This window comes from Numida meleagris, chromosome 3 (assembly GCF_002078875.1).
Source record: "Numida meleagris isolate 19003 breed g44 Domestic line chromosome 3, NumMel1.0, whole genome shotgun sequence".
NCBI lineage: Eukaryota > Metazoa > Chordata > Aves > Galliformes > Numididae > Numida > Numida meleagris.
Window position 1 is genome coordinate 26,100,023 of NC_034411.1, and position 27,399 is coordinate 26,127,421.

A 27,399-nucleotide genomic window follows, 5' to 3' on the forward strand; every position below is an offset into this window, starting at 1 on the left:
ATCACTCACAAACATCATTGCATGTCACGATCCACACTGGGCCATGCCAGGGCATTTCCTAGCCAGGCTGTTGCAAGACTGGGAGCACTTCCTACACCCATTGCAGAGACAGGGTAAAAATCTCCTCCTCCACCATTAGTGCCAGATGGAAAAGCACAAGGCAACAGACATCAAGCATCTACCCCCAGAGGAAGGATATGCTGCCAAATCTGAGCACAAATACAAGTTCAACTAATTCAGCTCCTAATTCTGTTAAAATGCAGATTTTAATATTAAGAGTCTAATTACCACCTACTTTCAATTTATTTTTGCCCCCTAATAACTGAGAACAACCTAATCCTAAATACCACTAATCCCATATGCCTCTAAAATATATATTTGAGAACTATTTTCTAAAGTTACCTGAAGGCAGATGTGTTCAGAATTCTGTTCAAGTTGAAACATTCACCTACACAGTACAAACAGAAGTTTCAAGTTACTAACACACCTGAGAGTGCTGGATTTGGGTTCCGTCAGACCCAGAGAACCAGAATCAGCATTTCACAAGCACTAAGTCTGGATTTCCCCTGAAGATCTAAAGGGCTCACAGCGCCACCAGCACCACTGTGATTTATGCAATTTAATTATGTCAACTGTGGCGTTGTAAAGGAGAAACTCCAAAATGACATTTTCTCGTGAAATCCAGTGGAAGCTAACTCACAAGTACTTCATAAATAACAAGCAGATATAAACTTAACTCATATCAAAATTTTGAATTCAGACCTGTTAAGAATTTCACCTTCTACCAAGTACGAAAATACATAAACTGTTTCACCCTAACCTTATTGTATGAATTATATATTTTTATCACAATATAGTATTAAGCAAAACCATTAATTTTGTCTGTAATGCTGATGTTTCAGTTCAGCTAGAAAAGAATCAACTTTGCCCTTATTGCACTGCATAGTAAATTAAATATACTTACACAAATCACACCCTACACATCATAAAATGTAAGAGACCATGCTCTGAATTAGACAGCACCAGTTTCTTCTTACTAAGCAATGGAACAATTGTTATAATTACTGTTTTCTAAATCTCATCTCAGTCAGAAAATATTGCTCCTGTTGGAAGCCAACTCACAACAGCAGGTTTACCAAAAAGAATCCAGTGAGAGGAAAACTGGTTTACTCTGATTTGCCCTGCTAATAGGGCTCAGCAGTGCTGCCTTGCCCAGCAGGCTGGAAGCCACCCTCAGTGAGCAGATAGAGGGTAGGAGGGTGAGCCACAGCCTGCTCCTCACTGGGGCAGGGCAACAGCAAATGGCAAGGGGACGGCCTCGGGGATCTCTGTGAGAGGAACTAAGCACTCTCGTAGAAGTCTTTGGTGCTGCTGCTGTTACCAGAAGAAAGAGGATATATTAAAAGGATACTATATCATGATTTCAGAATTATTTGATTTTACAACATCTGAATTGACAATGTCTCTTTCTATTTACTTTTATAGAAAGAAAATGTTAAATCTTCAGAGAGAGAATCACTGAGAGGAAATACATACATACAGGAATATCCATTATGATTTACTTAAAAATGACAAACTAACCTCCAGAAAATATTTGAACAAAAACACAACAAACTTTGAGCTGCAATTTTACACTGTGAGGTAGAAATAGACCAGGAAGAAGGAATAAACACATCACTGCTTTTACTGAAAGCCCACTTCCAAAGCATATTTACAGTATAACATCCTAGTAGTGACAAGAGAGTCATCCAGGGAAGCTGTATGTCTGAATTGTTTCCCTGAAACATCGATGTCAAGTTCAAATGTCAAAATGTATTTTATTCAACTGATACTTCCAGTACACTCCAATAAAAGGGCTGAAAAGGCAGTGGGCATGTTATCTTGGCTGCCAATAATGAAATACAAAAATGATAAAATATAATGAAATATGAAAATGAATAATGAAATATAAAAGTTATGCAAGTTCGAGAGAGAATGTTTACATAATACTGACTCAAATTAGCAATAGCTATAGCTTCATCATGATGGACATCTCTCTCTCCCACCCTCCAAAGTTTTATATTTGAAAAGCTCCACAGAAAACTGAGCTGCCTGAATAGCATTTGATGTTATATAAAATAATCATACAATTGGAAGTTGTAATCTTACTTGCAATTGCAAACAGGATCAAAACGAAACCATTACTTCTGTCTCAGTTGCACATTTGCTTTCAGGACTACTTGAAGGAAAGAAAAATAACTAATGTACAGAATGGCTTAGAAGGACACAATTATATATACATTTCTACCTGATGCCAAAGCAGCACACTTCTACCAAAAGTGAAAAGAAAATGAAAAAGAGCATAGTATCTCTCCTCTTCACTTTCCCTTCCCAGTGCCAGCTGTCCTCGTTGCTCCTGCAAGAAGAGCTGGTACTGAAGGAGGTGCTTCACAGAGCTTGTGCTTTTTGATGTCTCTTTTCAGGCATACTTTTTCTTGTCTCCATATCGCACACTATGACAAATGGATCATTTCTTACTCCCTCCACTTACTCATCATTGACAAAACCACTGGAATCCAGTTATAGAAAGGAATTATTCTCAATAGGGGCCTTCAGTTACAAATGTCTGACACCGCAGTCATCTAAATCTAATCCTTTTTCAAGCTGAAATAACCTGCTCAAAGGCCCTTTGAGACACACAGCACGTCTATATTCTCTGCCTCTCATGTCCTGAAAACATAACAAGTGTGCTGAAGCATCTCCTGTTGCTGCGGCTTCTTTCAGTGTCATTCATGAAGCTTTTAAGACTGCCATACACTTTCTCAATATGAAAAATGAGCCTAGACTAGCACAGCTCCCAGTTCCAGCACTGAAGTATACCAGCTTCACATGTGACACGGGTAGTAGCACTCAGCTCTGCACTGCCAGACTCCATGAGCAAATAGTCTGAAACGAGTAATAAAAGTGAGAATTTATATAACTTTTATATAACTACAGAGTAAAAGAGCCCTTACTTTAATAACCGAGGCATTGTATTTGCTGTTCTTCTTCTTCCCAGATGATTCTTAGGCTATCAGACCCAGCAAAGTCATGAAGAATAATTTTCAGATGTCCCCAAAATCCAAATTTTTTTTTTTTTTTTTTTAAATCGAGGCTTGTAATAGCTGATCTTGTGGCACCAGGAGGACTTTGTCAGCAGCTGTACAGATGTCAGTTTCATGAGGTTTACTACTCAAAACAAACTTGGACAGACTTTCAGAGGCAGAGAGCTCTCTCCAAAGTTTGAATACAACAGATAAATACCACTGATGCTTCAGAAAATAAAGAAATTCTCTTCCCCATGAAATGAGAGTACTTGTGCATATGTTCACTCAATTTTCTTGAAGATTTCTAATTGTTCTTTAAAAATACATTAAACTCGCACAAATACACTCTAACAGAGATCTAGAATGAAGAATTTAATCCCAAAGATAATTCTGACAGCTAAAAGCCACTGAAATTAAGGTTATCTGTAGAGCATTAGGCAGCCTAATGTAACCTGACCACCTAACCTAAGCTTCTGCTATCAGCATCAATGATAATAGCACAACTTAAGCTTAAAAAATAAAGAAATCTGTATATTGCAATAAAGGAAGTCCCGAAAGAGTTGAAATGCAGAACACCAAACGTGGTTTCACAAATGAATAGGTATGAAGTGTGGCAGAATCTCAACTTAACTAAAAACACATTACTGGCAATCTCTCACAAATGGAAAAATGCTTACTTTCCCCTTATGTTCCAACAGAATGTCTGCTTAAAGACAAAACACTACCCAAGAATTCAACCAGGTCAGTCTGTGCCATAACACTCGGTCATAGTACCTCACAAATCAAAGGATACGTCTTGTATTTGTATCATTTTAATCTGGATGCTATCAGTATTAATCAGTCTTCATATTTTGATGCTTCTACTTAAATTCACTCCTGACAGGTTTCCACAAGTAATTCCTCCTGGAGCCTTTTTACATAGTGAAGAGTCTAAATGAGTGTTCCTAGCATTTATACTAGTAGAAAATTTACCAGTTGTCACAGCTATTTAATGACAAAGTCACTTAAAACACACGTGTATTCTGGACATTTCTAAGGAAGAGGATAACAGAATAGCATTCCAAGTATCTTGGCTCTCAATTATTTTGGAAAGACAATATTGTTACAAATCACAAATTAATATTTTAATAGTTTTAGTTTACATTGAATTCTCCCATGCTATTTCATTCCAGGCAACGGCTAGCAGGGTAAAATACACAGACATGGGTAATGAGAACCATCTTTCAGGTTCCTGTAATCAAAGTTCTGCAAATACCAACGAGAGGGAGAATGTCTTTCACGTGATTTCAGCTATTTCAAATATGAATTTCTGAGTTTTTCTACTTTCTATTACTTTCAGGTCTAAACCCAGTTGTTTTCATCCTATGGCTCACAGCTATCTTCCAAAAGGGTCCACGATGGAGAAGGAAGGAAATAAGTCCCCTGTCAGTAGGATTACACTCTCTGGAGCTGACAAGCCAATAGTCATCCCAAGGTTTAGCAACCCTTTCAAGAATTAAAGAAGCCCTTCATGGAAATCTCTTTTAATCGAACTGGTAAGAACTTTACGGTGTTGACTAAATAGCACAGAATTCCAAAAGCTGTAACCATATTAAACAATAACCTAAAACATTTCAGTCTGAAACAGAAACCCACTAGATACCCTACCACCTCAAACATACCACACATGCAAATGAACTAGTTTGCTTTACTGTAGCAATGTAGCACATTTAAGATCTAGTCATTCATTTGCCTTTTAATCTATCATTTCTGGGCCTTCGAAGTAGCTTTGAACACAAGACTTCATGCCTCAGCAACATTTTATGGCAGAAATAGCAGCACTTGCTCATTGCATATCCTTTGCACGTCTTCTCTGAATAACCTTTTACCTTGACAATTTCTTCTTGTGTCTCTATGTATTTTGAATGCTTCTTATGTGATTTGCAAGAGCGGATTTGAGATCAGCATGTTTCCAATTGAATAGCGCACACAAAACTATCCCTAAACATTTTGTCACACACTCAATAGCTCTTTGTCTCAAAATCTTCCCTAATTATATAGAAGTTAATTTTCTGTTTTTTTTCTTTAGCATCTTTAGAAGGTCTGAAGACATTCACACATGGAAAATATGTAACTTTTTAAACGTGACATTACTGTTGGTGTGATTTTCTCTTAGAAAGAGAAAACAAAGAAGGAAAGTTATAGGAATAATTTCCTTTCCTCCCACCCTCCCCCAACTGTTTTCCCCACATACTGTCCCGGATTTAAGTCAAACAACATGATCTAGCATTCTGGAAAAATTGACCTTTTCCTCAAGATTTAGATTTCCTTCATTACTTACATTTACTTCCTGAACACCACCATTTCCCCACCTTCGCACTGTTAAAGTTGAGACTCCCCATATATCTTACTCTTTCTATACTTAAAGGCATTAATAATCTCCTTAATAACACTGACATACTTCCAACTACTTCTTTTTTTTATCTTAAAAACTGTAAATCTGTTTGCCTACAATAGAATTCAATAGATAGTATTCCAAAATCATCTGTGAAGTGTACCACTTATAAAGTTTATTCAAACAACTTAAATTCATACTTGAAATTACCATCTCCTATTTCATCTGTCCCACTGTTTCTTTATTGCTTATCCATTTATTTTCCTTTCCTTAGAAAAAAAAAAAGAAGAGTACAGATTGTAATGATTTCTACAGTAAACTTTTAAAGCAAGTAACATAGGCGGGACAATCTTTGCTTTTTGGATTGCCTCCAAATCCAAAATGACTTCTGAATTTCTCTTTTCTAAATACTATAGTTTCAACTCATCTTTGATACCAGTCTGTGGATGCATCAGGAACAAACACCAAAAACTATATTGAATGGAGACACTTACTGCAGTTCACGTTGTGCTGAATATTAGACAAATTACTACTTAAAATTATGTACAATCAAGAGTAATAGGAGCAGAAAGTCTCTATGCAGAGTGAATACCCTGTAAGAGTCTCAAATATAAACATACACAAAAAAAGTTTTTCATCTGAAATGTACACATTCATTATGTCTGACTGTTGTGGTAAGTAATCACAAAAAATATTTTTAGATAAGGGATAGAACAGTTTGGTTGGAAAGTGTAGGATTTAAAATATTTTCACTAATAATGTTTTCACACACATTTTAAACTTGTTTCTTCCTCACAGTATTTCTCTATAGTTTAGGACTCCACTATAGCCTGCAAGAAGCGAAAGCAGAACAAAAGGTCTTCAGTGCGTATTGTAGATGTCTGCAGTTTCTGTAGAATATGTATTCCTTTCACAAAACCTTTCCAAACTACTTTCTACGTTTTGTATCAGGCATCTATTGACCTAAGGTGTGCAAGGGCAAGCACATAAATGTCATCAAAAACAACTTAAAAGATAATCAAAAAGAAATAGGAATAAAGTTTCCCATATTCCTACCTCCTTTGTACTCTCAGCAGACTTGAAACAACTGCATTAATGCAGCAAGCAATAGCTTGTAAAAGGATGCAAACCAGCTGAAACATTTGACAGACAGTGTTAAATACCAGAGGATTCATATCAACCACTTTATTTGAAAAGGTGCTTTGATGTTGGCTATCTTTCATGTACCTCTTTCATGGCACATTAATAAGGAAAACTGAGATGGGGTAAATTAAGTCCCAAGGTCATATCTAGAGTTACAGCACCGTGGGTACCCGCTGAAATACGGATTAATGCTGCATGAGCACTGAATAAATAAAACCACTTCTGTTAACCACTTAAACAAGTTTTACAAGTAGTTCTGAACTTTATTCGGCAACTAGACTTCAGACATCTTAATCCCCCCACGCTGCTTTGAAATCTAATTATCATAATGTGAACCCGAATGTTAGGTCCCTTTCAAACTGCGAGTGCTATGAAGCAGAAAAGTAATGGGAATTAAGCTAGTGTAACATTAGAAATGTAGAGGCATGGAACTTGAAAGTGGCATTTGTTAAAGCTGAGAGAGCATAATGTAGATATTCAACAACATAAAACACACATTTAAATTGAAAAGGATATTTAAAGCATATGCAGACACCTATAAAATACAAGTGGACCTGAAATCCCGTAGAACAAACATTTCTAAATCAATTTCTTGCCACCAAGGTCCAACTTCAAAAGGTATTAAACAGTCCTATTCTACCTTAGCAGAACTTTACTAAGTATTCTATAGCAGACAATTTAAACATTAAAGAAAACCAAATGAGAACTTTACAAGACATTACAGACTTTCCCCTATTCGTCACAATACAGAAGTGTTTGAACTTAAACAGCAGTAAATTATTAATTACATTGCTTATAAAGCCTCAGGAGGAAGAAAAGATTCTGCTAAAAGCAGTAGAAAAGGATTTCAAACCAAGTTAAATCCAAGCAAAACAGAAAACAAACACCAAGCCACCTAGAAAACAATCGTATAAAAATGTATTTGCCTAGCTGCAGTGCCTGATACCTAACAAACTTAATTTTCAAAAAATGAGCTGGAATAATTTATTCAAAGTGTGCATTAACATAACAAGCATGGAAGAAAATCTGGACTAGGAGTGCTTATATTGTGACAATGCAACCACAGAGGCAGAATGAAAAACTGTGACTTCATTTTTCCAAATACCATGACTGAGCTGTTCATGGTGTCCAGTTTTGGTATTCACCTGCCATTCAGACAGTTTTCATTTCCAAGATGCCTAGAACAGGCAATCAAAGAAAAACAGTGGCAGTGATCTAAATACGGAATAAGATTGGCTAATTTTCTTCAAGATTTTAATTTAATCCAAAATGGTCAGTGAAATCCTGAAAGTTTATCGCCTGCCATGTTAATGCTGAACACACTGTTGTTTCATTTACATTTCTGGTCTTGTTGAAACAAATACACTTGTCTAAAAGAGAACATCTGTTTTGGTTATAATACAATGTATCTTTGGCAAAGACTCACAATAGAACTAACATAAATAATCAAGAATATTTATTGAACCTTGTAACAAAAACTGATTTGTAACAAAAACCCTGAAGACTAGATATGACTGTCTCTGGGCTCTAGTCCAGTTCTAATCTAAGTCAATAAACATAGCTCTAAAAGGAAAACTGCACTTGAAAAAAAGAGTCCTGCAGTTATTTAGGTTGGATGAAGGTACTGAAAGTGTGTTGGTTATAAAAATAGTGAAAAATATTTGCTTTAAATCAAAAACTGTCAAACCGAGTCCAGACAGGTTTTAAAGTCACAAGAAAAAGTGTGCCACATGCCTTATTTCCTACCATTGTCTTAACTCATTTGTCTTTGGAAAGCTTCAGTAAAAAGGTACTTACTTCGTAATTGCCATTGCTGAGAACCTGGTATTTTAGCAGACTGCATTTAGATATTTATTAGCACTAGAAAAATATATAGTCATCATCAAATAAAATGATTACGAAAAAATTGTTGAGAAAAACTGGCTCCTATAAAGAAAGTTGTTTTGGAAGTCTCTAGAATGTTCCAGTTGTATTGATATCAAAAGTGAGAGTAAGTTAACTTGATTATTGCCACTATTTCACCTTTCTAGCTGCGTGTTTTAGTTGAGATTCGTGGTTATACGATCACTGGAGTTAAACTCTGAAATCAAGGAATATCTTCATGCACAACTTTGAAACAATTGCACGGGACTTAAGCACTGGAGAGAATTTCAGCATATTTCTGCATGTAATGCACATACATACAATCACTAAGTATTCAACTGGTTATCACCATTAATCTTCATTAGAATGCACATCTGTCAAGATTTGCGCATGCATCAACTGCATGTGTCTTTCTAAAACAACATTGCTGTCTCATTTCCCCAAACACACATGGTTCAAGTATCGTATGATGAAATGGACAGAAAAATAGCATGAAGTGGTGTTACTAAATTCTGTTTCTGTTCTCCGCTTCTAATAAGAAAATAAAATTAGGATCATATTACAAGCTTGATTTGCCAAAGAAGCCAAAGTCTGTAGTGCTGCTCTATTTTTCTGAATGTCATTTCTGAACAACAGCTTAAGAAGTTGATTGGGATTTTGGTTTTAAGTCACTAAAAAAAACAACAAGGTCCAGTCACTTTACATTTGGATTGCTTCAAGAAAGGGATCGTAAATGTAAACACCATTGGCAATTCTCTGAAACTTGCACAGAATGACGAAGAGTTCAGTTTTATCAGGCAAGGATTTCCACCTTCACACAGTTCAGTGCATTACCAAGATGCAGAATGCTTTGCCAAAGGTATCGTAGATGCCTTAGATGTAATTGATACATTTGGTAAGTTTCACTACAGCAAGCGGGATTTTTTTCTTTTTTTTTTTTTGTCTGTTATTTTTCTGTATACTCAATTGATCTGTAATTTCATTTTTTACCTAAAATTGCAAACTGCCTAAGCACATCCTTAATAATAAACTGTTCTAATGTTATTTAAATTGTTTTTCATAAATTTTAAATGAAAACCAACAATTTATATGAAACACTTGATCCAGAAGCATACAGTGGGTTCCCACAGAATTAAACTGAACAATTTTCAGGCAATGTACAATGGACTTATTTTCTCCTGTGATGAAAAATGTGTATGAGAAAACAACATAATCAAACGATGACTTCCTGGAGCTAGAAAGCAAAGGAACTTTACAGGATTCAGAAGCATGTTTGCGCAACTGCAGTATTGGTTAAGGCAAAGAGATGGACATAAACTAGTTTAGCAGAAAATGCAACATGGGAATCACAATCCTCAAGAAACAAACTGTCTACACTGTTAAAAATAGACTAAGACTGCAGGTCCAGCTTATTTGCAAACTTAAATACATACTGTTTGTGTGTGTCTGTATAAATCCACATAGGTAAACAGAATCAAGCGTCGTGTATAGTGTACACACAACAGCAACAAAAAACTTTAAGTTCTTTGACTTTATATTTTCTAAGCAGTATCTCAGTATTCTACATATAAAACCCAACATGAGGACTTACAAAGGAGCAGAACACAAGGAAACCATCTCCTACAATAAAAACATAAATAAGTAACAAAAGCAAAAACTGTTTTCATTCTCCTAATTTGAACTCCCAGGGATTAATCTTGAAGTGAAGATGGCATTTATATACATAGATTGCTTCAAAAGTAATGCTTCCTATTTAATTCCATGGAAACTACAACAGATACAGTGTTAGAGCAAATTTTTCAGCATGGTCACCACCATTAGCTATGCATTTTTGCCAGCAACGAACAGGAGCCTGCATGCCATACTTGTATAAATCTGCACCAGCAGAGGTGACACACAGCTGCTATGATGGTGCCGTTGATAGGAAAACATTCCCCATGCGATCTATTTTTCATCAGCCCAAACGCTTGGAAGCTAGAAGGTGCCAAATCCAGACCATACAGTGGGTACGGTAGGACAACCAAGCCAAAACTGTTAATGTGCACCATGTTCCTCAAACTGGTATGGGGCCCGGCATTGTACTGTTGCAGGATAAACGTTTACTTCTTCTCTAGCATGCCTCTAGAAGTTTGAGCCTTCAGCTTAGACAGCATCGTGATGTAGCAGTCAGAGTTGATGGCATGTCTGGATTCTGGGAAAGCCAGAAGGATCACCTCTTTCCTATCCCAGAAGACTGCACATTACGTTACCTGCTGAGGGCCGAGTCTTGAACTCTGATGGGAAATTCACATATCATCACTCCATGGCCTGCCAATTTGACTCCAGCTCTTAGTGGTGACACCATATCTCATCATTAGTTATGTGATCCAGAAAACTGTCACCTTCAGCCTCGTATTTGTTCAATAGGTCCCGAGGAACTTGCATATGGTGTTCTTTCTATTCCTGTGTGAGCATTTGTGGGATTCACCTAGTGCAAACTTAGCAAGATCCCAACAGTGCTACCATTGTTTCCAACACAGTAAGGCCAATATTCAGTTCTGTACACAGTTCCCTGGACATAATCTGCAAATTCATGCAGATGAGCTGATCAAAATGCTCCTCATTTTGTGATGTGACCGTCCAGAACATGGCTTGCCTTTCATGCTGCTGTTGCAACTGCTGAAATGCACCACCCACCGCCTCATAGTGCTCAATTCCACCGTTTGGTTTCCAGAAACATTCAGCAAGTGCCAATGAATGTCAGTGGATGCCATTTTTTCCACACAGAGGAATTCAATTACAGATAACTGCTTCATTCACACTTTCATGTCAGATGTCATTGTCAGAGTACCTCTCTGCTCCTATTTGTCACACAGCAACAAGACTTAATAGAATACTGGTGGGAGGGTTCAACCTCTACTGCCATACATACCACCAACATCCATCTCTGACTGTGTGGGCCAACATAATAAAATAAGACGCACTACTTTTGGAGCAGCCCTTGGATTTCTCCTACAAGTATCACCAAAAGTTTTGGAAAAAAATTAAAAGTAGAAAATGATCAGACGCTAATACAAAAAGCAACATGGTAACCTGCATGCCTTAGGGCATTTATACCAATTCCTAAAGCTTTTATTCACTTCTAAACTCTACACTTCTAAACACTTCAAACTCCAAAAAAAAAAAGCAATACTTTATTATTTTGCAGATTCTATAATCTTGCTCTGCAAAATTAAAAATATTGAAAACATATTAAAAATATTAAAGCAAAACAGGAAAACAGTATGAAAGTGATCCACCACAGTATAGCAGAAACATTTTGTATGTTCTGACGAATAAGATCATTACTACGTTCAGATAAAATGCTTATGTTAACATAATTAATGTTTAAACTACATGAAGTGAACAACAGTAAAACAAAATACTTGCCAAAAAAACCAGTATGAAGCATTTTTCTTTTTCTACTGACTATAAAAATCCGCTGTTTTGGAGTTGGTTTCCTGAAGCAGATGCATAATTTCTCAGAAGTTTTAACAGCCTCCTCCTTTTGCAAATAAAAAAAAAACCAACAAAAACCACCACCTACCCCCCATAAAATACCAAAAACAAAAACAAAACCACTGCCTAACAACATCAGAATTTCCCTATGTCTCCTAAGCAGCAGATGCAATTCTGCATGGAAAAAAAGAAAGCAATATAGTACAGTACTATCCAAACCAAAACCAGAATAGTTTGAATTTGACAAATTAATGGATAAAGCTTTAAGATTAAAAAAGATAAATACCTCCACTACTTTCTGCTAGGTATTCACAAAGTATTTAATTCCAGACAATTTAATATCTAGAGGATTAACAAGTATTCCACACAATAGTCAGACAATGCAAGGTTTATCATTTGGAGCTAAACTTGATTTATCAAGAAATAAACACACAATCCTTAGGCTACAATTCATACACACTTCATTGTGATAATAGCAACAGGATGGATTTCAGAAATAGAAAACAAACTGCTTCAGTGAGTCTCTTGCAGACTCAGGAGATCTACCTTCATGCTGCAAAGAGCTATATCCCTTTTCTCTGGCTAGAAGGATGGATCAAGTCTGACTTAAAGATAGGTAAAGTAACAAAAAGAATCATTTAATATTACACTTAAAAATAGCTGTTAAGTTAAAATAAGTTGAACATATGAACATCACAGAAAGCAAAGTAATCTTACCAGTAAACAACATCCAGTGGTGCAAAGTATTTCTTCATAATTAAATCAGCAAAGTAAGCTTCTGTTTCTCTGCAAGCCGTGCCGTTGCCAATCACAACAGTGCTACAGCTTTGAATGGGGTAGAAAAAAACCAATTACTTTCAACTATTCTTTTAGACTTTTTCACACAATGAGCAATACATCTTATTTTACATAATGGCTGTATCTAATAAGAACATTCCTAGTAATATCACATTTTGCTTAACAGTTTTTCAAAACTACAAAAGATGAGTCAAAATTGTCACTCATTTGTAATGAAATTGAAGAGTTAAAAAAATATTCATATTTATAAAAGAAAGGTAATTTATTTACAGTTCTCAGACCAACTCAACTGGTATTTCCTTCATCTGCTATAAAATCATGAAAAAGGGTAGATGCCCAAGCTATCAGAATCTTAGTTACAGACTATCATCTCTGACTGCCCCAGTACAACCAACCAGCCACCAAATCACAATGCTTAAAGCCAACCTAACGCTTAAAAACAAATTGGCTCATATACCCTGACAGTTCAGCAGCTGATCCACTGGACAAGAAGCCAATACATTGGGGTTCCTAAAGCATGTAAATACAATAACCTTTTAATTATGTTCCCCCTGTTTGTTATTACATGTGGAGTTCTATCTGGGTAGGATTTCCCTTGCTTAAGAAACTTCTTTCAAAAACTAAATCTGGCTTCTGGAATAGGGAACGATCAATGAGTGGTTCAGGGTGCTGAGAAGGGAAGACAACATGCCTAAATTTGTTCCTAACTTAATGTTAACTTCTATTCCTAAAAATAAACAGAACGACAGAGCTTTATGGAAATAGCATAGCATGCAGTCTTAGTAATACTCATTGCTTCTTTTCATATGCTTCTATCATATACATAGGGTAAAAAGCATGAACACAGAGTAAAGAAAACTAAGCTCTATGCTACATTTAAGAAGAGTATTTCCATTCAAATTCATAGAATTTTAATTCTACCCAAATGCCAGTATTGATGCAGCAAAGATTTTTCATTATGTTAAGTGAATAATAAACGCAAGTTTCCTTAGCATACCTGAACTGTAGCAGAAGCCTCTTTATCTTCTCAGCTTCACGAAACCCTTGACCAGAATGCAAGTATACGATATCAGTATGGAGTATCTGACCTAGAACAACAAAAAGAAAAGCTATTTAATAATTTAAAAAAAAAAGTCATATTCCAAAGCAATTTCCTCCTGAATTACTAAAGTTAATTTGATGACTTACAAAGAAAGATTTTTAATAAGACATCTTTCCCTTTTATTTTGGCTCTGATTATACGAGAAGTATGGTAGGCAAAGGATAAAAATGCTCCGGTTGCCAAAGCAAAATGAGTTGATACACTTTCTATTTCCCTCAGGACATACCCAAATAAGAAATAATGACCAGGAAATTATATAATAATTTACATACTTAATATTATCAAAAAGAAAAATAAATTAGCTGCAAAAAAAAGTAACTCTATAGTCCAATTTTTATTTACTTGTTTTCAAAACAGATCCACCAAAGAGATTAAAATTAGGAATCTACTCTAAGCACCAAAAGTCCAGGAGCTTTAGAACTTCAGGGCTCACTCCTGCCATATTCCCATATCAAATTTGAAAATAACCCTGTGTTAAACAGTACTGATAGCTTGTGCTATAATGCAAGCTAAAAACTATTTATCTCCATTTCATTGCCATTTTAAGACATATTAAGAACACACCTTCTCTTATTCCCTCACTGGGTATGTGTATTCTCAGTCAAAAATCAAAGACAAAAGAAAAACAATTTCCTCACAGCACCTACGGAAGCATGGACCGCCAGATTAGACTAGGATGCACTGGAAAGGCTATGTTCTTTATTTGTCCAAAAACTGAACAAAAAAGTTCTGCATGTAAAACATTTCTGACTTCTCACATTAACATGTAACACTAACCAAAAGGTCTGATGAAGTGTCCAGATGTTCAAGATGCTACCCAGGAAAAAAGTTAAGTTATAGAAAGCACTTAAATTCAAACTCTTTGTTAAACAATAAAAATGCCAGGTGCTCTCTTTGCGGACTACTGAGAGGCACAATTATTTGAATCTATACTCAAGAAGGCTGAGGAAATGTGAAATTCTACTTTATTAAGGAGTAATAATACCACAAGAGACACTAGAACCTATGTGCAAAAAAATTAACCTTATATCTGAAGAAAGGAATTTGTATGACAGGATGTGTGAAAATCACTAAAAAAACCCTAAAATCTACATTTTATCAGAAAGTAATGCCTCTTATTTACTATGGAAATTACAACAGATACAAAGAGCACAATAACACTCTTCGATAGAGCAAATTCACAGCCACAAAACACTATTTTTCAACATAGTCACCACCATTAGCTATGCATCAGCAGCAGCTACGAACAAGAGTCTGTATGCTGCACTTGTGAAAATCTGCATAGCCATCTGGAAGGTGACTCGTCTTTCACACCACTGTCGCCACTGCTGAAATGCACCATCACCACTTCACTGCACTCACATCCATTGTTTAGTCTCCAGAAACATTCAGAAAGCGTCAATGAATCTTTTCTGCACAGAGGAATTCAATTACACCCTCTTGCTTCATATGCAGTTCCACGTCAGATGCCATTCTGTCAGAATGCCCCTCTGCTGCCATCTGTCACACAGGAACAACATGTAAGGGGCTACTGGCAGGAAGATGCAGCCTCTACTGTCGTATCATCAACATCCACCTCTGACACCATGGGCCAAAATAATCAATTAGGAGGCATTACTTTTGGAGCAGTTCTCATAGCTTTTTGAAACTACTCTTTCCTGTAATTGAATATATGTTTTTTAAAAATCCTTTCAAAAATAATAACAACAATAATTTGTATTGAAACTCACTGGTTGGTGAAATAATAGCCAACTTGCAGCCATGTTTGTACCCAGGATCTACTCCCATCAAAGTACGACCCCTTACAGGGCTGGTCAGAAGCAACTGCCGGAGATTTCTTCCAAACATCATCACAGACTCCTTCTCCGCATCAGATGTCAACTTTGATCTTATAAGGATGAAAGCAGAAATCATTTTTACTTCAGCTTTCCTTCAAATGCACTTTCAATGGTTCCAAAGTCATACATTTTTCCACTTCTGCTTTCCTTCTCTCTAATTAAATATTACACATTCAATCACATTTTTGACACACTTTTTTTTGTAGGGGCCAGTTAAAACCAGAATGAGAGGACAGTATAAGAAAGCAAGAAAGGATTATAATGGAAATACCTATAAAAACACACATACACAAACTAAAATTCAAACCTCAACTTAATTTTGACTGGAGGACAGCTTCCCAAAAAGCCGATACCTACTGGCAGAGAAAACTGGATTTGAGGAAGGCACGGATTGAACTTAGAGTAACTTCCCACTTCTTGAGAAAAATCATGACCCAGCAAAAACAGGACAATCATTTAGTCTGGGAGGTACTAGAGAGAACCTGGAAGGGCTAATGCATTACAACTCTCGAGGCACATAGTTTCATCTATGAATTAAGTTCTTTAACAGGTATCACAGAACCATGTAGATCTGACATATTTCTGTGATGTTATCCTGCTTCCTCAAACCAAACAAAGAAGGAAGTTGGCAGGGTTAATTCTGCATGTTCTTCAACGGAATGCAGAGTTGGTGCACCAAGAATTTGATTTTGATGACTTTAAGCAAGAATACATACTGCACAGCACTACATGAGACAAACCACAGCCTTGTTGAATGAAGGAACAGAAGATGCATGGTATCTTATTTGTCAAAAGCGGACAGTGAGAGAATGACTAGTAAGAACAAGTATTTTTGACACTGTATGGCATCTTACATAAAAAAAGCAAAACTGAAAAAGCAACAGGGATGCAGGTATTCATTATGTAGCAGATTGTTTTTATTTTGCAGGCAGTCATTACCATTTTCAGCTTCATTACATTGACAATAACTACAAGAACTATGCAAGCAAAAGCCTTCACAGAACTTTAAGCGTTGCCAAGGCCCTTAATCAACTTTTCTTTCCGCCCATCACTGAAAAAAGTAAAGCTCTGAGTGTATTTTCCACAGAGAAAACACCTGCATTGCAGTAAACCAAACCCTGTAAAAACAAGGGGGATGGGAGAAGTGACTGAAATTGTTTAGGTCAACCAATGCCAGACAGCTAAGTCTCAAGCAGGTTACAGAGTTCAGATAACTCTCATAAAGGCTATTTGACATGACTCGATATGAAGCTCTTCGAAGTAACCTTCAGATGTGGAAAAATTTAAGCCTGATTTAAGCATACCCAGGATCCAGCAAACACCCAGCTCAGCACTGTACTACTCCACAGTGGCAGAGCTGGATCTGGAAACTTTGCAGTGGCTGTCACTTGCAGACCAGAGGTCCTCTTGCCAGCCTGTGGTAATGCTCTCTCTTTCCAAATCTCATTCATTCACACATTTGAGCATGTGGCTCTTGAGTTCAGAAAGAAGCGCTGCTGTCAGCCATAAATTCTGAGACCCTGGGAGCATTTCACAATACCTGGTCTATGGCCAGCCCATTGTGCTCATTTTGAAAGTCAGAGCAACCATGGAAAAGAAAATAAATAAATAAACAAATTGACTGCAACACAGAAGAATTGGCTTTGAGATATAGGGACAAGTGGTACATAGAAACACTCAACTTCAGTTTCATAGTTTCTTGTTCTCTTTCTCACATCACTGTGAAAGCATTTTCTAAGGAACAGTGCAACAGGAAAATAACTCCTCTTTTTCTTTTTTAAACTCTCAACATATCAATTATACCAAATTAACACAGACATTTTTCAAAGCAGTACGGTGAAAGGTATACAACACTCCCAAATTTCATCCTAGCCTCCAACTATTTTAATCTCAATATTTCCTGAGTTTGATATTGCTTGTTTCTTTAGTAGCCCACAACAAATCTCTTGTCCAGCTACTCTATCAACCCACACACATCTCATGTTCTCAAAGTGCTTTAGCAGCAAGGTCTGCAGGTCTATCACAAACTGTGCCAAGAGCTGCCCTCTTTTTGTTTGAGGCTTGGTCTTTTTAATTTTTATGGTTGACCTGATATCAGAAGAGTGAAAGTTATCCTTGAAAATTCTGTGCCATTCTTCACACTCCACCTCAGTAAGTCTGCTCTTTCCTAAGATGTGAAGTCATCACCTAATTGATCCTTCACATAGAAAAAAAAATTACACCTTTTACCTTTAATACCTTCCATTCACTGGAACTTTTCCAGATCTAATGAATATACACAATGAGATAGCTATTCACTATTTTTCTGAGACACGGGAATCAGAATTCCAAATATTGGCAAACTATACCAGTTATTCTGTTTTGACTTTACCCTTCAACTAAATAATCTTATCTTCTGAATGCTTAGCAACCACACGGAGATACCTTCCACAGTGCCAAAGTCACTTTTCTGACTGTCAGGGCAGCTCAGAGTTCATCATTTTCTATATAAAAAGAATTACTCAAACATCACTTTACAGTCATTTCAGTTGCCGTTTCATTTCCTGCCATTCAGCCTTGCAGCATCCTTCTGTAATGCAATACAGTCCATACCATTCTCAAATCATTAAATAGCCCAAACCACAGAACCACTCTCTTCCAGAGAGAGTCCAGGGATATTGGTGAAGGTGCCAGCTGAATTCTTGCCCATAAAATTACCAGAAATACTTGATGTAATTTGTGAAAGGCCAGAGACAAAAAAGCAAATACCTATACCTCACAACCACACGGATCTTCTACATACATGCACAACAAAGGCTCAGGCAGCACATGCACATAGAAACAAAGTTAAAATTTGTCTGTAAACAAGGGAAGGTTAAAAGCTCTTGGACTAGACTTTGTACAGAGACAGGCTGAATTCAGCCCTGCATCTATTCCAGAGATATGGGCTCCCTACGGCCCACAGGGTTGAGTCCTCCCACACTGCAAATTCACATCAGTCTATCTGTGAAGGGAGCCTTGTGCCGGAATTAAAATTGCCCCTAAACACATGCTATTAGTTATGTGCACCTTATGGAAATGGTATTTAAAATTGGCATGGATAAATGGATATACCGAAACTTTTATAGTAACAGGAAATGTTCCTGAAAGTGCCAGGTGCGTAGGGGGAACATAATGTATGTCCCTTCTATTACATAATATCCTGTATTTTTTAATTTCAAATATAGACATTTCTTTTCCCTCTAACTGTCTCTCACTCAACACTTGTGTCAATGACATGATCTACTGCCCCAAGTATTGGCCCTTCATTTTAAAGTTGGAATAGTCATTTGATCCTTGAACAAATATTAAGCTACCTCAAACAATGTAAAATCTTTCTGTTTTTCAGTGTACCATTAGCTTCTTCCAAATGGCAAGATGCCCAGCCTCATGTTTTTCCAATCTGTGACAATTCTCATTAATGTGGCAGAGATATAATGCAGAAGAGGATAGCAGCCCTCCTCTTTAAACAACCAAAGAGCAATTCTGTAGAAAAAATATATTTTTAAAAAGCTGCAGTTGCTAATTTATTAGAAAGAATTGACTAAGTCAGATTTTCAGGTTCCTCCTTTGAACTCTAAAAAGCACTCAGATTGTATATCATTAATAGTTACACGGTAATAACAGCAACTAACCTAACTGTGACCTATTTTCTATATTCAAAGTTAGCTGAGTGTGTCTTTAAACTGAGATTTAGAACTCCCCGTTTCCACATACAGACTGAGAGGTAACCCTTACCCTGGAAAAATGTCTGCAAACTAGCTTCAGGTGTGAAACAAGATATACAAAGAAATGTTTGTCCCAGAAGACAGAGGAGAGAAAGCACTCACTTCAAAAAAGCATGGAAAATTAGGAAAGGATTATCCATTAAGAAATGTCCATGCCACATCACTTGCATCAAATCCTTATGGAATCCTTCCACGAGGGACTGCAACAAAATAAAATGTATTTCCAAGTGCCAAAAGCAACACTGGACATTATTATACCAGATATGAGAAATTATGGTATCTGACAGAGTGGAAGAAAGGAAATTAAACAATAAATAAGGTAACTCTTGCTGGCAAGTTTTATCCTTCTGATCACTAGATGCACTAGAAATTTCAATACATTCTTGGAAACTTTCTGTTCCAACGTTTAATGACAATAAAAAGAAAAGAGAAAGAACAGCATGGGGTGGATGTGAGATATTAATGCTGAAAGTAGGTACTGAGTATTTTAGCAGCCCTTCTCAAGAGTCCTAAAAATCAGCTCCTGCTGTAGGGGAAGAGAATAAAAGAAGGATAAGGGTTAAGTGGATATGGACCAGGAATACTGCTGGCAAGTTCTATGCATTCTTCTCCGTGGGAGCAGTTTCAGCTTTTTCTAGTCAGACACTGCCAATCATGCCAAATTATGACGATGAGTAAAATATAAGCAGGCAGCCACTCAGGAACAAGCAGTGAGATTTGTATTCTTTAAATTTATGACTTTTAAGCCACATCTAGGAAGTAGCAGGGAAATAAGTTGTTTTTGTTGTAGGGTTTTCTGTTCTTTTAAATACAAAACAACCTACTGCTGCAGTAGCCCTCGTAGTGTTCTACACAATACCCCTTGTTATTGTTAAGATCTGAATAAAAAGTTAAATGTGTTGAGCCATGACAATCTTGTGGTAGGAATCATGAAGCAAAAACATGAGAAAAGAATCTTTATGTCAGAGTTGGACTATTTATTTTATGGTATCAGACCTACTTCTTAGGCGGGTTTGGTTTTATTTGTTTTAATAGGGCTTGATTGCAGAGAAGGCTAGGAATGACAAATACTTTCACATCCATTTGACAGAAGCCAATATTTGCACTTACTGTTCATGAGATGTTCCTCACTTTGGCCAAACAATAGATAGTATCTGTAGCTACTTGAGGGAAGGCACTAAGGTCACAAAAATGAGTCAACTCAGCACTTTCAAAAACTGTGAAATTCCTACACACAAAAACCACAACACAAAAAACAGGCTCACTATGGAGTGACAAAACAAAAGATGTGAATCAATCGCACTTGCCAAAAAAAAGTGACCAAACACAGCATACTGCTGTGAAGAAACCCAAAAGGCACGACAAATGTCTGCTGTTCAAAACTTTAGCTGACAGCTGTGTTCCACAGGAAAGAACATAGAACATTCATCCAGCAATGCTCCTGAGAAGCAAATGCCAGGAAAACTGCTCTAATTTGAACAAAAACATAAGAGCATAGCCAGGCAGGGAGGGAAGGACTACATATCAAAACATGACTGCAGATTTCAAGTACTCAATATGCTGAATAATCAGCACAAATGTCAACATTTATGATCTCAGAAATAAGGTCTCTTTAATAAACTCCAGTTGAAACAGACTTTAAAGCTTAAAGATCACGTATCAGGAAGCCTCCCCCAAATCAAACACAGTGCCTGTGTAGTTTCTCTTGCATTCAAAAAACAAGTATCACACCATCAGTACTGTTAGCCAATCTGACAACATTCCTGCCAGGTGCTTTTGGGGAAAGAGAAGGCCTATTCTTACCCAGAAAGGAACAGAGTTCATTTCATCTTACACGCTGTGATTAATTCAGAAAGGTGATTAAAAAAATAGCTGTAAGATGGATGGGTAAGATGTAGCAGGAACGTGCTTTTGTCCAGCTACATCCTCAGAGGAAGAACAGACTTGGCTACTTTTCCCATCTCAGCCTTTAATCATGAAACATGGGATGTATGACCTTTCTCCATCTCATGAGGAGAATAGTCTGATATGTGGTCTGACAGTCAAATCTCTAGCCATAAGGAAAACTTTAAATACAAATCAAGCCCAACACAACATCCCATTTGAAGACAACACTTCTAGAAAGTAAACTTTCTGACATATTCAATCATTTCAATTATGTGGTAAACCCTTACACTTCACCATGAAAATACCTTATCTAGTGTTACTTAGACTCTAAGCTTTAAGTTTCCTTTCAGTTTAGAACATTATAGGTCTCACAAGTGATGGTGTCTGATGACATCATTACTACAGTATCACCAGAAATAATAGTGACTTCTCTGGGGACAATTACAATTTTAAAAAAAGTCAGACTAACACCAACTACTACATCTATCACAAACTGCAGACGGCAAACATGAGGGACGTTTTCAGCCACAACAACTACTTTATTTGTTTATTTTAAACAAGTAAAAGAAATAGTGTTAGAACAATGTCACTGACACTGCCTTAACATGAAGAGATCCTGGGGAAATTCAGTAATGTAAGACTCTGATGCTAATATGAGGATAATGATACAATTCTATCACGGTCATGTAACTCCATACTGTACTTCATTAAATAAAGAAAGATGGAAACATACAAAACATTCAAAATGCCTTAACAGAAGTGATTTCTTTACTGTAGCTTAAACCAAAAACAGTCACAGATTTAATCTACAGAACCAAGACTAGATAGTTCTGAAAATATGGAGAGTAAAAACTTTCCAATATTTTCAAACGTGTAGAAGATATTCTAACAACAAGTTAAAGAGAATTGTTAAGAATTCAGTAGTATGAAAATATGCATTACCTATTATGGGATTACCTGAATTCTCTACAAAGGAGAGGATATATAAGGCGTTTGTATGCATCCTCTACTGAGTTTCGTAGTATCCTCATTAACTCTGGTTTTAAAAATTGTTTTGGTCTCCATCTGCGTAAGAACAGAAAAACAAAAATAAAAAAAATGTTTTAAGCACATACATGAAAGCTCAGATAAAAACGGAATTTTCAAAAGTCTTTTAAACTGACTGTTTAAATGCAGCATTCTGTAAACTGCAAAATTACCACAATAACTAGGCAGTGAATTCATAGCTTTAAATGTGCCTAGAATCACACCTGGCTCTTGTCCTACTGTCAGACAATGTACAAGGCCCATCTTTCTCTTTTCTTATTTGTATTAGAATGCAATAATGTTTTACATTTTAAATAAAGTAATTAAAAAATTACCCTTCACTTTGAGAAACCAAACTGTCCCAAATGAATAAGAAAGTTGGATCAGTATTATGATTAACATTGTGTTATTTGCTAGTCTTTGATACATTAAAAAAATGCTGAAACATATTTTTTGAGCATCATCAGAGCTCTTGATACAAGACGACTGTGTCTAGATAGAAATTCAACTGCTAAAATATCATTTAATGAAACTCAATTCAAATATTATTTTTAATGCTATTCAAGTTCAATAAAGTCTATCAATTCGGCAACAGTTCTCCCTTAAAAAAATAAAAAAACTCGAAATAATTAGAAAATGAATTTTCAGTAAGAAATACCCAACAGAACTAAGATTATTTCCCACTACTTTATAAGCCAAACTCCAGAGTACTCAGTTTTCTAGAGAGAACTTGCACAGTGTTCATAGCAACAATGACCTTTTCTTCTAATCTTGACCTAAAGCACACCATAGCTTCAAAGATAACATCCATAGTTTCCTCCACTTGGTGTATTTTTCACATGCCTGGGTCTCTAACTGCAAAAGGATTAGAAATATATTTTAAAATGCCTGAATACATTTTATAAAGAAAAGCAGGACTGAATTTAACTTTTGACTTGGTTTAGTTTATTTGCACTCACTCAGAAATACAAAGACTCCTAAACTGACTGCTCCTACCCAGACAGTTTTTCAGCTATTTAAGGGAATTCCACAATTTCCCAAGACAGCTTTCCTTTTTTAAGTGCATGTAACTGCTGAGAAATGTGTGATGAAGTCAACTCTGTATCAACACACCGACATCGGAGCAGAATTCAGTTTGCCATTAAGTTTTACAGCTTTCAGAGTTTTGGGTGTTAAGCTGCATGACCTCAGCACTTTAATAATAGCTTTTGCAAAAAGATGTATTATACTTATTTGTTACTAAAGACTCTTTCCATACATCGGTAAAATTGTCAAAGGCTTTAAATTCCCTTACTGCCATCCATTTTGATAAACATGAAATTCATACAGGTGGTAAGTATGGGTACATTCCCCCAGCAAGTATCCTCAGAGCAAATAAGAGTGAATTTGGAAACCTGGCAGTTCTTTCCCCCTTCTCTTCCATGCATTATTGATAGCTAGCTTATATTTTATCTGTAAATATGTTACCACAGTTGATGTTTTTATTATCTATCTATATAGAAGTAAAAATGACTTGGGCAACATTCTATTAAAATCCTAAAATTGCTACAAAAGAAAAAAATAGCCAACCAGTAATTTCAATTCATAGCAAATACTGCATTTCAATCATTCCAATACTGCATAAAGGAAGAGGAAAATCCACTCTGTAACAAGAGTACAAGCATGTGTGTATAATATTTATGCTTTCTTCTAAGAGCAGATTTTCCTCGGTTATTTAATCAAGAACTGACAAAAGCTCTTTAAATGAAGCCCTATTTAGCAAAGCTCCATATAAATAATATCTTACTTCACCCATCAGCTCTGTGTGCGCATGAGTTCCCAACAAGCATCATCATAAATGTAAATGTACACCTCGAAGTGTGAAATCATACATTAACAAAATGAATGGAGAGCATGTTAAGAACTACTAGTGTTAATTAAGTATTCCAGGAAGAGTACAGCCAGGCTTTTAGACCTGAAGCACAGAAAGCAGAGCTTTGTTTTCCTCCAAGACATCATATGAAACTTGTACCAAATCAGTGATCTCATGTAAAGCCTGTAACATGGACTTTACACAGCACCTGAGAATTCTGTCTAGAAATGGAACAAAAACATTGCCAGACTCTGAACTTGATTTCCAAGGGCCCAATCCCACTTCGGAAGAAGTTCACACCCCTTCCAAAGGAACAATTCCACACCTTTATGCTCAAAGCCAGCTAAAGCAGACCCTCTCCTGGCAGCTTCTCGTTGCTCATTTCCCCATGTCCCACTTCACATGTGAATCTTCAGGATCAGTGCAGTTCTAGTGTTAATGGAACTATGTACACTGTCAGCTCACAGAGAGATGCCATTTTCTGGGAGAGAGTTTCATTCTACAAGGTCTGGTATAAGGGCACTCCTGAATTTTCAGTGCAATCTCAAATTTCAAGAAAATATAGATGCTACTACAGGCATAAATTACATGTCCTGAATTTGTGAAGAAAATTTTTCTTCACAGTTTTCTTGGAAAATGTCTGCACAGACCGGAATGCAATAATGAAGAATTCTAGTCTTTCAAACCCACTTTCCATCTTGGTGGTATTCTATGCTAAAAAATTAGCCTCAGAAGAACAAGTAAAGGTCAGTCTATTTACTACTAATTCAATAAGCAATATACGGTACTGTCCAGTGCCTAGACTACTGGTCAAACTTGGTAGCAAGGTGGTAAATACCACCTGGCTCTACACCTGAGTATGTTTGCAAACTTTAGCAAATGAGTAAGAGCTGTGGTAAAGCTTTGAAATCCTTATCCCAAACAAGTGTTCTTAATCTTCTGCTCTAACCAGTAAACGAACACAATGAAAGTAATGCAACTCTTCTGCTTTACAAGCATGGAGGTGACGATCCAAGACATATTAAGTAGAAAATATCTGCCAATTTGGTAACAGTTATCAACTTCTTCATTAGATTGACAATCTGTCATAAACGTTAACGCAGCAGTATCTACTAAAATCATTCCTTCTGAAGTTCTCTGGTGCTGAAGAAATTGCCCTTAAACAGTAAAAAGTATGAGCACATATAGCTGCATAAATGTTAAGTATTAATAAGTAGTTCCATTTCCAAGGTCAATATTGTTTTTATCTCAGAATGACTCACAAAAGTGTAATCAACCAAAAATATCCCAATTTACATCCCACTTTAATTTGTGTAGCAGTGACAAGCTGTTCCATTATCTGTAGCTCACAGTGCCTCCAAATTCTGTCACAGATGCAGTAAAAGCAAGACTGACGGTCATCTTCTGCCTACAGAACATATAGTAGGAGGAATATGGAAATTCCATTAAATATATTAAAACTAAAATGATGCTTAGGTGTGTTTATTAATCCTGACACTTTAAGAAAAACTAACTTCCTGTTAGTACTAGATCATATTATGTTATCTGACAAAATGAAACTAATTCTTTCAGAGGCTCCCATGTTGGGAGAACTACTAATATTTTTTACAGTGAAAAGGTATATTTTTACCACATCCCTGTCTTGGACTTATTGAAGAACAAAAATACTTGCTTTTAGATATTAAAAAGGCCTTCCTCCCCCCCCTCCCCATCTTGTTTCCTCTGATAATTTTAAGAGGCAAAGTTTCTATAACATCCTCACAACAATGCTCTGTATCTCAGTTAAGAAAGATAAATCTGTATTTCACACATGCAAGGAAGATGCAGAGTTTGGCCAATGGAAAACATCAAGGTACAGTGCAGTTTCCAAGAAAATGAGTAACAGAATATGTACTGTTTTGTGCAGCATTTCAACAAAAACTTCAGCAAAAACATTATGCAACACTAAACGTGTTTCGATACAAACAAGAAAGAACACGTCAGAGCAAAGAAGCAAGAAATAAGACAATCTCCCAGAATTTAGAGCCCAGTTTTCTGAAATAACCAGAGGACACAACACAAAGTATGTGAGAATCATGGATTGAAGATAGCTACTTTTAGGTTGTCTGTTAAATCCAACAGATTTTTTTTAACCAGATCAATGAATGCAATTCCTTATATACATGGAATTCAGTTACATTCTTTACTAATTTAAAATCGGAGACAGTCTTCTTTACTCATTATAATCAGGCATATGAAGTTATTTTTCAGAAGTTAGAAGTATGTTCTAGTGTGGATTCTTCAAATTTCTTTCAGTAAAGACTACTGGATGTGATGCATATTGCAAATTAAAAATACATTCACATTTCATCACGTCTTTGTTTTTTAAAAATTCAACAGCTTGAAGAATGGTGCCAGAATTCCCCAAATATCGCTAAAGGCATGATTTTTTTTTTTTTTGGTGTAATGCCACAGCAGTGGGAAACGTAGAATAAGAATTATCCATATGTTAGTTTCATCTAATAAGCAGTTGTTTAAATTGGTCTCTTAATGTAAGAAGACATGTGAGGTACATTTCAGCATGTAGGTGTCTACAGGAAAAAAAGATTTCTGTAAGAATATGTATCCATGCAGACCTTTCATTGACGCACCACCAACAGAATTCATTCTTCACCCCGTCAGGAATGTTGACCTTCACTGTCAGGATCTTCAGATTTTCCCCTCGGTTAATGGCCAGAATCTGAGTGCAAACATAAATGGCAGAGACAGATGACACACAAAATATCCAAAAGATAAACTTATCAACATTTGTGTACGCACTTGCTTGACATTCTGTAGCAAATCATGATGGTGGTACAGTAAATCAGTTCACCAAGTACTAGGTTGCACAGATAACATCCGCAATTTAAACACAGATTAAATCATGCTGTGGCATAACAAAGCGTACCTTTTTCCCCTGTCTGCAATCCCGAGATCCAGTTTTATCTTAAACACACTTAAAAGCATAAGTCAGCATGAATTGAGTTGGTTGAATAATTTAATAAGCCAAATTAAAACTCAAAAATGAATTGAAAAAGTGATTACAATCAAAATAAGAGGAAAAAAAGTTAGTTCTATGCTTCAGGCTTCATTCTGCTTCCCAAGAGCATCACAAATTTAAAATTAATTATGAATCAGAACTCATGACACAAATATGATCAGCTTCACTAGAAAGAGCATTAATTTCAGTTATTCATGCTTTGTCCATGA

At 36.3% G+C, this 27,399-nt stretch overlaps 1 protein-coding gene across 3 annotated transcripts in view; it reads right to left on the bottom strand.

Moving 5' to 3' along the window:
• Positions 1 to 27,399, bottom strand: part of SRBD1 (S1 RNA binding domain 1) — a 123,616-nt gene that overhangs the window by 75,798 nt on the left and 20,419 nt on the right. For all 3 annotated transcript variants that reach the window (XM_021391614.1, XM_021391613.1, XM_021391615.1), the window contains 5 exons: positions 26,787 to 26,890; positions 22,251 to 22,358; positions 15,553 to 15,710; positions 13,718 to 13,808; positions 12,640 to 12,747 (listed from right to left, as the gene is read on the bottom strand). In XM_021391614.1, coding sequence (XP_021247289.1) covers positions 12,640 to 12,747; positions 13,718 to 13,808; positions 15,553 to 15,710; positions 22,251 to 22,358; positions 26,787 to 26,890 — 569 coding nt within the window. The remainder of the gene's footprint in view (positions 1 to 12,639; positions 12,748 to 13,717; positions 13,809 to 15,552; positions 15,711 to 22,250; positions 22,359 to 26,786; positions 26,891 to 27,399) is intronic.